Source organism: Primulina huaijiensis, unplaced genomic scaffold (assembly GCF_012295235.1).
Source record: "Primulina huaijiensis isolate GDHJ02 unplaced genomic scaffold, ASM1229523v2 scaffold10763, whole genome shotgun sequence".
In the NCBI taxonomy this organism is placed as follows: domain Eukaryota; kingdom Viridiplantae; phylum Streptophyta; class Magnoliopsida; order Lamiales; family Gesneriaceae; genus Primulina; species Primulina huaijiensis.
In genome coordinates this window covers 256,077-268,036 of record NW_027342193.1, presented here as the reverse complement: position 1 = coordinate 268,036, position 11,960 = coordinate 256,077, and the positions used below count along the sequence as shown (strand labels likewise).

Sequence of the window (11,960 nt, the reverse complement as noted above, 5' to 3'; positions counted from 1 at the left end):
AAACCTACAAAAACAAAATATCGTATTCACACCTGCAACATTAAATACTAATTTTTATTCAATTTTTATGGGCAAAAAATTGTGTGAGACGGTCTTACAGGTCGTATTTTGTGAGACAGATATCTTATTTGAATCATTCATGAAAAAGTAATATTTTTTATGCTAAGAGTATTACTTTTTATTGTGGATATCGGTAGGGTTGACTCGTATCACAGATAAAGATTCGTGAGACTGTTTCACAAGAGACTTACTCATTTTAGTGTGCAAAAAATGTTAATTTTTTAAATTATATTGTTGATGATTATGGCTTTATCTAATATTGGTTATCCATGTTCAATGGTGATATAAATATCTCAAATAACAAAATTATCAATCCGATTACACCCTTAATGTACTTCATTTCAATTATAATTGAATTCTTCTGCCTCGATTAGGGTATATGAATTGTCAGATTTTCCATATAAATAATATGAAATTGTAATATAATTTGGTTTGTTTTAAATTTTTAGTTTTTAAAATAATCAAAATATGATTTTAGCGTAATAGATAGATTTGTCAACAATATCTATCAATAATATCCGACAGCAATTTTCGATGAAAATGCACCAAAAAAAGTTCAAAGAGAACCAACCTATTACACTATGACCAAGTTTTGAATCATTTGAGGCTCAAAACCAAAGAGTATAATACCAATTTACACGACAAATTTGCTAATTTCTCCTATGATATGTATGTATTTCTTTTAGTTCAATATGTTTACAAATCTCAACCGGACAATGATAGAATAAATAAATTAGCAACTTGTATTTAAACTTTTTTCCCTTAAAAATATAAAGTATACAATCTAAAATTTATTTAGCTGTGTAGTCAAACTATATGGAGAGATCAAAAGATCATAGCTTACACACAGATTTGAAGTTAATAAAAAAACAAACAAGGGACATATTTTATGTATTATTATTATTTTCCTAGAAATATATTTTTTCTCATCTTTCTTGCAAGGACATACTAACTTGTTTGGTGTAATAACTGTTTGTTTTTATCAACCAAAATATGTTACTTGAATTACTTTATTATTTAAAATATTATAATTATAATTACATTGGTATCATCAGTTATAACTATTGATAAATCATTAGAATTATATCGTTACTATTAGTTATACTTTTTAGTAAAATGACCAGCGCTCATTCTATACAACTGACAACTATTTTTTTCCACACTCTGAATTTTTTTTTTCCAAAATATATATATAAAAAATATAATTTTAATGGATTAAGCTAGAAATATAATCTTAGTCATAATTTATTTTTTATTTGATATTTTCTTGTATTTTTTTAATCACGACCTTTTAATATGCAAAAAAACACATAGTCCAACATGTAGGACCATGGTTAAATTTTGAGTATATAAAATGTATTAATAATAGGAAAGTTACATCAACACCTCAAGCGAAAAATCAACAATACAAAAAATATCATGTGTAAATTAACTATATTTAAAACCTTGTGTTTTTCAAAATCTGGCGTAAAAACGCTTACAAATTAGGTAAACATGTTTGAGTTAATTTTTTTTAAAAAAAAAACCATGAGTTATATATGTTTGGTTTGTTTTTAAAAAATAAGGATATATCAATGTATTAATATTTTTTAAGAGGTGTTATATCTTTTAGACTTTTCAGGAGGCCTAATACTGCAATTAAAAATAAATACACAGTTCTAAATAGTGTTTAAAAAATGATAAGGTGCTATATCATCATATGTCTCAAACAAAGATTAAATACCTAAATTTCCTTCTTCGTTTTTAAGGATAAATTTCTCAATCTCCGATTTGTCTATGTAAAATTGAAATATTAGAACGAATAAAAGGAAACAATTACATTTTTTCCTCTGTCAGTATCATCGCGGATACAAAAATTTGAATACAGTGATCGATATTTGTATGTTTTTTTTGAAAGATTAGAATTGAAGAGAGGAGATAATTGAAAAGCAAAATTTAAATGGCAGCTTCTTCAAGAAAGAGTCATTTAGTTTAGTGTTGAAGCTCTTAACACTAGGAGTGGAGAAAATTAGTTTATATGTGTGGAAGAAGCCAATGGGAGACATGGGAATAGTGCCCACGTTCTCCTCACATATTCTTAATATATATTATTTCTTTGTTTTCTTTTTTCTTTTTTTTTTTAAAATAAAAATAAAAATAAAAATAATCTCTCCCTATAATTAAGAACCAAATGACAAGGCTAAGAACCCTAAAGACAAAACATGGATTTGATGTCTCTAGCAATGTTGTCTTATATCTTAAGTTATGTTCAATAAATTCTTGTTAACTTGAAAATAAATAATCATAATTAACATACATGTTATCACAACACTTGTATTTTTAACATAAATAATTAGAATAAAATGAATACTTAAAATATGCTTTAAAACATTTAATATTATAAAATATTATTATTGTATTGTACATACTTTAAAATAATTTATTTCCTCCTCTCCTGTATATTACCCCATAAATGGCATTGTCATTGGCACCCACAGCCCAACCCTTTATTTCATTTCTCGAGTTTAAAAAAACCATTTTCTTGTGCTACCCAAACAAATCAAGAAAACTCCATGATCATGGTAGGTTGCATCTTTTGTACACCTCTCTGTTTTTTTTCTTCTTCTTTTGAATCACTATTTTCATCGGCTATGATCTAAATTGAACTTGTATGTATTCATTACAATTAGGAACATCATGATAAACCTGCATGGCTGGAATCTCTCTACGTGCAGAAATTCTTTGCATCTTGCCCGATTCACGACAGTTTCAAGAAAAACGAAAAGAATATTTGCTGTTTGGATTGTTGCAATAGTATTTGCCCTCATTGTGTGGCTTCTCATCGATCCCACAGGCTACTTCAGATTCGTCGGTACGTGTATCATGAAGTTGTTAGGTTGGAAGATCTTGAGAAGCTGATGGACTGCTCAAACATTCAGGTTATATTAGATTTTGCGAAATCGTTTAGAATTTTAACTTGAGATGAACACAACCTTAGCTTCGATTTCATGTCGTGTGCAGGCGTATACAATTAATGCTGCTAAGGTGGTGTTTATCAAGAAAAGACCACAGAACAGACAGTTCAAAGGGTCTGGAAACTACTGCACTTCTTGTGATAGGAGCCTCCAAGAACCCTTCATCCATTGCTCACTTGGTTGCAAGGTAGCTTAATGTGAATCTCAAAAATATGATTCCTCTTTGAATTCATAGAATTGGTTATTCCGACTCATACAATTTTCCCAAATTATTAATAGAATCAATATGCTAATATACTTGGTTTGGATTAAAGTTGCAGTCAACTAATTGCTGATTGACTTGTCAAAATAAAATTAATATTTAACTGAATTTCACTTCACTGCAGATTCACATATTAGGAAAATAAGCAAATGTTGATAAAAGAACAAAGAATCAAGAAACCATTAACAAGCTCAATTCCCACAATTTGATTATATGCTGGTTAAAATGAGTTTAATTATATGAATTTTGTTAAATTTTTTTATCAGGTTGATTATGTCCTTAAACACCACAAGAATCTTTATCCATTCCTGAAAGTATGCAAAACCCTACAACTCAGTCCAGATTTCTTCATTCCTCAAGACACGGGAGATGATGATCAGACGATGTACACGACGTTGAGCTCGGACTCGGATTCCGATAACGCGAGCTTCTCTTGCACTGAGCTTGTGAGGAAGAAGAGAAGTGGACTATATGTTTGTGGAAGATTGGCTAATAAAGTTACAGATGAAGACATGACCACAAGCATGAGTAGGAGAAAAGGCATTCCCCATAGGTCACCTTTGTGTTAGAATAAAATATGATAAATATTCAATATTATTTTTCTTAAAGAAATCTTGTTCAGTTTCTTGAGACTCTTTTAAGTTAATACTTGATCATATTGGTCGGGTGTTTTGTCTTAATGGCATCACTGTCACGTGCATCCCAGTTCCCAAGTTGAGGTGTGTAACATTTCTTTATTTTTTTCCCCAAATATAATATTATTTTAACTATGTAGTACTGTTGAAAGAGGTCATGATTATTCAGAATTAATAATAATTTTATGGCTTCCAAATGTAATTTGAACTATTTAGTATTTAACCTTCGTTTTTTCTAACGTTTTGGGATCAATCGTTTATGTGACATACTCACTATTTATACATTGTCTGATGTGGTGTACTATATGCTATTGTGCACATGCACTCAAATTTATTAAGAGAAAATTGAAATTTTGGTTTGATATATATATTTTTTTTGTGATATCAAGTTGTTGACTTTTAGTTTTAGTCATCTTTCAATATTTAGAAACTTTAGTTGTTTTTCATCGGATATGCTTATGTGACAGTACACGTGGTAGCGGTATGTCGATATTACATCATCATCGTGTCGAAACGACGTCAGAGAAATTCCTATATTGCAAAAGAAAAAAGATATAACATACTAATTTGACAATATAAAAATACAAAAAATGTAATTTTTTCTTTTTAAAATTAGTAACTCTAATATATGATTTAGTAAAATAATAAATGTGTTTACGACCACATGCATGTGTATGATTTTTTTTTTTGTTGAGATTATGTGTGATTAATTTGAGCATGAATCACCCTGCTATTTCATTATTTTAAGGATGTTCACGTAGATGTCCACGATCGGTATATATGAAATATATCGCTTCAATATTTTATTTTCCTCGATTGGGTCATTGAAAATTTTGTTCAAAATAACTGAGGACCCTGATCGGGTATTATAACTGGACGTCCAAGAGGAAAAAAAAAAGAAAACAATGAATGGTATCAGATAGACGATTATTTAAACTGAGGATAAATGGAAACATTTACGTAATCGACGTCAAACCAGCTGATACAGTAGTCCTGAGATTCGATGTGATGCTGTAAGAATGCCCAAGATACAAGTAGATCATCCTCGTAAAATCCAGTCATCAGCTTCTAATTTTTGAGATAACCGAACCGAGCCATTAATTACGAAATAGCATTTAGGATACATGAACAAAGGACGTGATCAAACTTCTCGGAATATCCGCTGGCCAAACCGAAAATCAGCTTCAACTAACGATGGCACATTGATAGGCATAGAGCTGAACCCAACACCGATATTGTCCAGTATCGTCAATGAAAGAAGTTTTGGTGTGTCGCAGTACAATAAATTATACAATGTTTTCTATATAGATTAGACAGACGTCACACGGAATAATGATGATTTGAATGGAATATGACGTATACCACAAGTGTAAGACATTTACGTATTGGGTTCAAGAATTGCCCGATTTCTCATTATAAAATTCAAAATCATCTACCAAAATTTTTGAAGCTCCAGACAGCAAAATATTATACCTAGTTCTATATCTAAAAGTTGGAAATAGAATGGTGACAAGGGATCAAAACAGAATCCAAAACAAACTAAATCGTTCTTCCATGATATCGCCGTGTAACTCAAGATCCTAAAACTCATCAACTAGTTTAAAGAAACATCCTCACCATTAGCCGTAGAAGCCTTTTCTAATGGCTGGATTTCTCCATTTGAGTTCAGGGTCATATTAAATAGTGAATCAGGGTTCTCCTCCAAATATCTCAAGAATAGTTCATATTCTAAGATCTCGTTATCTTTACCTTTACCAGTATTGTCAATCTCCATGTTGAGAGATTTGAGCTTCATTGAACAAGGCTTGTCCCATTTCCGACTCTTCCCTTCATAGCTCTTTTTAACTAGAATTACGTGTGGCAGAACAAGACCATTTATTAAGGAAATATAAGGATTAATCCGATTCAAACATTGTAAGAAACTTAACAGAAAACCCCACTTCTGTATCTCATTAAGCAAGATGGGTACTAAAAAAAAAATATTACGGGCATCCTATTTGAGCGTGCCGAATACCCAACAGAAAAGGAAAACAATCGAGGTTATATACAGAGGATTCTTGAGACACTTTGCAAGAAATGGGGAACCGATTGGGCTGGATTTTGGTGGTGTTTGTGTTGGAAGAGGTCTTGGGAGACACTCACCTTTCGGCTCACTTCGATCGCGTTTTGTGAACGTCAGGGAAGTAGGGGTTTTATATTGTAAACAGTACTCCACTCATGGCCCAAAAGAGAGTTCTAAGTGCAGGCCCAATAATAAAATTCTATTAAATACTATTCTTTTTCATATGATTAAAATTAGATTTTTTTCCCCAAAATTTGTAATATTATTAAAAATGAGAAATATCATGATTAAAAGATTTATAAATCATTAAATAAATCATCTTGCTTGTAAAAAAAAGTCGGGTGATAAATGACAAAAAATTTCATTAAATATGCAAAGACGTTCGTCGCTGGCCAAATATGGTGGAAAGTTGTTGCTCTATGTTGATTCAAGAATCTCTTATATTTAAAACATAAGTGCCAATATAGCTAAAGTCTTTTTCTAGTCATGTGATTGTTTGCATTAACAAGAATCGATGTAATTGGTTGATTTAGAGGTTATGTTTTTTTGGTGATCCTCATTCATGTATCAATGACATGTTAAAGATTTTCTCAAAACCTACACAATCATGTTTCTAAACATATATAAACATGATAAACAAATATGCGGAAGCTAGATCGAACGTTACCTCCAGCCATTTAAGCATTCTGATTTTCCTCCGATTGAAGCCTTCTAAACACTCTACTCTCTCTATAGATGGTGTATTATTCTGTATGAGATTGTATGGTTAGGGACCTCAAACGCTTATATATATAAGCGTCTCATACCATCAATGAGTTAATGCGGGAGCACGAGATTAAAAAAAAAAGATGGTTTACACCACTCAATTTTTCTAAAATTGAGGATGCGTACACAAAATTTGTTAAAAGATGTGTGCAATAGCCATCGTCATTGTTGAGACACGTTTTTTATTTTTATTTTGAATTTTCATTCTAATATGCGCCATAATTTCTTACATGACTGCTCTACATAGACGTTTGAGAGAGGCTTTGGATACCCAAAATGCGTGTGAATAGATTAAATATTAAATAATAAAAATTTACCTCATATGTAAAGGATTTTTAGAAAAATTCTAAGATACTACTTGGGATACGTAAAATTTTCGAGATCGAACAAATACAAATGCGTTTGCCAGGCTGATGCAGTGAGCAAACACAAATGGAGAAGATAGAGTAACACTGTGTCGCAGTTCGCGGGGCCAGCTATTCGGTGGACAAGGAAGGCCTCCAGGCTGATGCAGTGAGTAAACACAGATCTTTCCAACCAAGCTTGAGGGTGCCATTATCCTCCACTAGAGTGTAGCCATCAGAACTAGGAAACATTCCCAGCAGGAGGGTGGCTTGGGCCGCGGCGTTGCCAGCCAACGATATACCTTTAAAGCCAGATTGCTGGAGCTTTTCTCTCCAATTTGTGAACTTAGCCTCCCCTCTTCTCGATGGACCCCCAACGCCCAACACGTTCTTTATCTCCCTGGAAAATAGTTGCTGCTCCACTGCATGCCTTTCTTCACTCTCTTCCCCGTAGCAAGCTCCAAGAGAGTCAAACAAGGCCGAGTAGTAATGAATAGCTTCGACGAATCTTCCCAAGAATGAACCTGCGTGGCTCAAGTCTTGCTCGACGACCGTGACCACTTTAGGGGATACTCTGCGTTGTGTTTTTGGTGTATTAGAAACAGTGAAGCATCAAACAAATTTCTACAAATGACCAAATTTTAACGCGTGGTTTGTAGTGTACGTGCATTACAAGGATAACAGATCCCTCTTCATGCTTAATGCGAACGTGCAAGCATAAGATAAGAAGATTATGGCCAGAGTTTCTTTCCTATATATTTCCTCAAGTAAATATTTTAATATCTTAGTTGGTTGACGCGATAATAGGTAACTTAGTATGAAAAATAAGTGGGGACGGATTAGGAAGTAATAAAAGAGGAAGTTGCAGATACCTTTGCAAAAACCATAATGTATTGGCGTCGGAGCCAGTGACATCGTATAGCGAATGCTGCAACCAGTGAACCGCAACAGCCTCTCTGCAGCTTACATTTAAATTCTCTAGGTTGATGTTGCCAACTTTCTCGGTGATCGGCGAAAACTCAAATGGCAGTCCCAATTTCTCCGCAAAATCAGACAAGCGCTTTCCAGTTGCTTCGAGAGCCTCGGCGGAGTTTCCTAATCCTGTTAGGCGAACAAATGGAGGACCACCGGGCCGAGATGCCAATATGTGAAAGAGGCCTGGCCACTGTAGCCCTTGCATAATGTCCAGGTCTATTATGTGAACCCTATCTTCTCTCTCAAACGCTTCTTGAATGGCCTGGTTAGCAGTGAAATGCGAGAACTTAACAAAGGGGCTAATCCCATTGAAGACTTGAAAGGCCATCGCCATCTTCTGGCTGTGCGGCACAGTTGGCAACGCAGCATACATCCCTAAGCACGAGCTGACTAGCCTGGCAGACATTGCCTCTGAGAAGTAAGCCGCAACACGTTGGGCAGACGTGCCAAATGGTGTGGCGAGTTGGGAGATCTCCAGAAGCAACTTGTTAGCCTCTTCCAACTTATCTGCTGACACCGCCTCCGCACACTGAAGGAGTAAAGTCAAAAGTTGTAGGCCTTGTTCGTCTCTTTGCTTTTGTCTATATTCCTCTTTCTTCTCCTTCATTGTTTCGATAACGGGGTTGGTTGTTCTCCCTAGTTTCGTCGTGGAATCCCCAGGTGGACTCTTCAATTGCCGCTGCAGATGCGCTAAGTTTTGGTCCTGGGTTTGAGCCTGTTCGGGCATCTCATCAGAATTGGAAAGAATAGTCACTGGCGAGGAAGCAAAAGAAAGAGCAGTCGAGGTCCTAGGAGTATTGCCTTGAATGTGGATCTGGGTGTTACAGGGAGGCCAGCTCATGGCATGATTGATAATTGGATCAGCGTTAAGGCCCTGTGAGAGCAAGAAACTACTGTTGTCGGCCTGCAGATACAATCTGTTGCCCTCAAAATTGGGAGGCGGCGGGAGCATGTCTAACTTTCTACCACTCCTAACGTCATCAGTGGGAGTAGTGAGAGAGCGGAGCCTATACTCGAGCAGGGTGGCAAGATTTGGGTTGCAAGGATGAATAATCTCCCGGACATTGAGAATGAGTTGGGGGATGGAGACGTTGGAGCTTTGGATGAGATCTTTTATGATTCCATCGATCCATGTTGCGGTCTCCTCCGTAACTAAACTTGAGCAGCTGGTGGAAGCAGAAGACAGCTGCAAGGCAGTGGCACCTCGGCTTCCATCCGGAGGAAATAATGGCAAGCCCGAGAAAACACATAGTGGAGGAGTACTAGAGGAGATTCGAGATGGTAGGCTAGAGGAGGCGGCGGTGGAGTCCACGTAATTAGTCAAGGCGGTGGTGCTACTAGCTCCAGCGGTGTAACAAACATTATTTTGAGTAAATGCAAATGAAGGGTCTGACCTGGCCGGCGCCGCCCTGGTATTCAAATTTGTGGCATCATAGGATCGTATAATCGTGGAGTAGTTGGTGACTTGTATTGAGTGTTGAGTTGGTGGGTTAGGAAGAGGAAGACTTGTAACATCCCCGTAGTCACCCTGGGGTGGCGGCGGCGAAGCTGTCCTAGCGGCCGCTCGGCGGAGAAATCTGGCCTCGTTAACGGTTTGTTGGAGTTCCATCTCTGACGCAGCCCTCTTTCTGACCATTTTGCTGCAGCCCTGCAATGGAGCGGTGGAATAATTGCTCAAATGATAAGTGTCTCCCCCGCGAGCTGCGCATATGTTATCACCCTCGACAGCACCCAAAGCAAAAGCCTTTGCCGCCATATATGCGAGGACAAAAACAAGCCTATGGTATTCTGATCATGTTATTGTTTCATCATTAATTATATAGACAGAAAATGCGAGGCTAATCTTTTTTCCATAGCTAAATCAAGAAGAGGATCCAAGGAGATAAGAGTTCCAAGGATTCAGACAGAGGCATTGGGATTCCGTGGAGTTCCTCGCCTAACTCATGAACCCGCACATCAATCTCCTAGCTGTCGCTCTTGTGGTCGTATAATGGTGACGCAAGCTTCCACCTGAGTAGATAATATTAAAGATCGACAGAGATTACGGATGCTTTGATGTATTTAATTTCGAGTATCAAGTCTTTTTGTCCTCGTGCATTTGACTTCTTTGGGGAAACTTTCAAACTTCGAGTGCAAAATTTTTTCAGTTCTTCAACTTCGCTACGTACGCTAAATAAATTGAGTTACACTTTATTGTAAATTCTTGGTATTTGTTAAAAGAATGTGGATATAACTTGGAAAATTCAGAAATTAACCAAGTCTTTCCTTTTATTTTTATTCGAGAAGAGGGGTTTTTTCAAGGAACTTTTATTCATCATTAATGAAAAATTTCTAATTTTTATCAATTTTAGTTTTTTTTATATATATTATTAAATTTCAGTTTAATTTATTATCTTAAATTTTTTTACAATTTTGATTTTTTGTTCGATGTGATTACCATGACACTCATGTAATACTAATGTCTGAATTGTTACGTCAATACTTAAAAAAAAAATAAGTAAAATTTCCGAAAATAAAAAAAAAAATAGAGTAAAACATAACATATGGAATGTTGGCAACAAAGATCTTTTAACCTGAACGCAACCATCGTCAGCTAATTGACAACAGCTCCCTCTTAAATTATATTAATATTATTTTCTATTAATTATTTATATCTAGAAATGTTACATTTTTTTCAAAAACTTGTGTGAGACGGTCTCACGGGTCGTATTTTGTGAGACAGATCTTTTATTTGGGTCATCCATGGAAAAATATTATTTTTTATGCTAAGAGTATTACTTTTTTATTGTGAATATCGATATGGTTGATCCGTCTCACAAATAAAGATTCGAGACCATCTCATAAGAGAACTACTCTACATTTTTATACATCAAATATATGACATATGTCTAGGTTTTTAAAAACTTAAGATTTATTCACAGCAACGCCCCTAAAATAACATGGACAAAATCGAAATCTGAAGGAAAAAAAAAACATAGAGTAGTGGTTTAAAAATTAAAAAAAAATTATAAGTCCCAACAAAATGATAAGGATTCTCAAAATTTCTATTTATTTATTTTTTATATTATCTTAAATATAATTTCTTAATATTTTTAAAATATGGGCAAAAATAGAGAAGAAAATTTGGTTAATATGATGGATAATAAATGGTGGGCTTGGGGAGCAGGTAGAGATAGGAGGCAAATAAGTGTAGTAGGTAATATAATGGAGCAAACTCTGTTTCCTATAATGCAACGTAGTGTTTGACATTTTGCTTTCAACGGCATCATAGCGTGGCAGCTTTTTTCCTCTTTGGCCCTTTTCATTTGCTTCCTTCTTAGCTTTTGTCTCCGTTTGACTCCCCATCCTCGACCTTTTTGCTTGCGCTGATATCCATGCATTAATCTCCAATGTAATATATTTTATCTGTGCTCCTCCATTCAAAGTAATTCGTCACATCATTATTTTACTAATTCTACGTCCTTGAGTTTTGAAATAATACGTTTGAAATTTCATATTAGAGATGACAATGTGTCGAGTTATTAGAATGGTCGTCGATCATATGGTGTGGGGCGTGTCCTGTTTTACTCGGATTAACAGCTATATTTCACTTACAAATACGATCTAAAAACGTACGTACATTAATTCGAGAAAAAATGATTTTTTTGATATTTCTACGTTTCAATAGATACAAAGAATATATATTCACAGGTGATTTAATGATAGCACAGTCTTCGAGAGGAGTGAAGAAAAAGAAGGGAGCAATGGATTCGATTTTATTGGCAAAAGTCGGAAATCTTTAGCGTCTAGTTGCTGTCAGATTCACGATGCTGCTGCGGACTTTTCCCCACTTTGAGCTTCCACACAGAGCTAGACATGCACGTGGGCTGACGCACAATGTAATAATTATTCTTTATTTGTTTT

At 35.1% G+C, this 11,960-nt stretch overlaps 2 protein-coding genes across 2 annotated transcripts; one reads left to right on the top strand and one right to left on the bottom strand.

Annotated features, from left to right (window-relative positions):
• Positions 1–2,550: 2,550 nt before the first annotated feature.
• On the top strand, positions 2,551–3,964 carry LOC140965505 (protein RGF1 INDUCIBLE TRANSCRIPTION FACTOR 1-like). Its single transcript, XM_073425560.1, has 4 exons — positions 2,551–2,621; positions 2,730–2,978; positions 3,061–3,201; positions 3,543–3,964. Exons 1-4 carry the CDS (start codon positions 2,613–2,615, stop codon positions 3,843–3,845), a joined length of 702 nt encoding a protein of 233 aa, XP_073281661.1. The 5' UTR covers positions 2,551–2,612; the 3' UTR covers positions 3,846–3,964.
• Positions 3,965–6,989: 3,025 nt separating this feature from the next.
• LOC140965557 (protein SCARECROW-like) lies at positions 6,990–10,197 on the bottom strand. The gene is made up of 2 exons (XM_073425650.1): positions 7,955–10,197; positions 6,990–7,656 (listed from the first exon to the last, which is right to left on the bottom strand). The coding sequence occupies exons 1-2, from the start codon at positions 9,811–9,813 to the stop codon at positions 7,215–7,217; spliced, it is 2,301 nt and encodes a 766-aa protein (XP_073281751.1). The 5' UTR covers positions 9,814–10,197; the 3' UTR covers positions 6,990–7,214.
• Between the last annotated feature and the right edge of the window lie 1,763 nt (positions 10,198–11,960).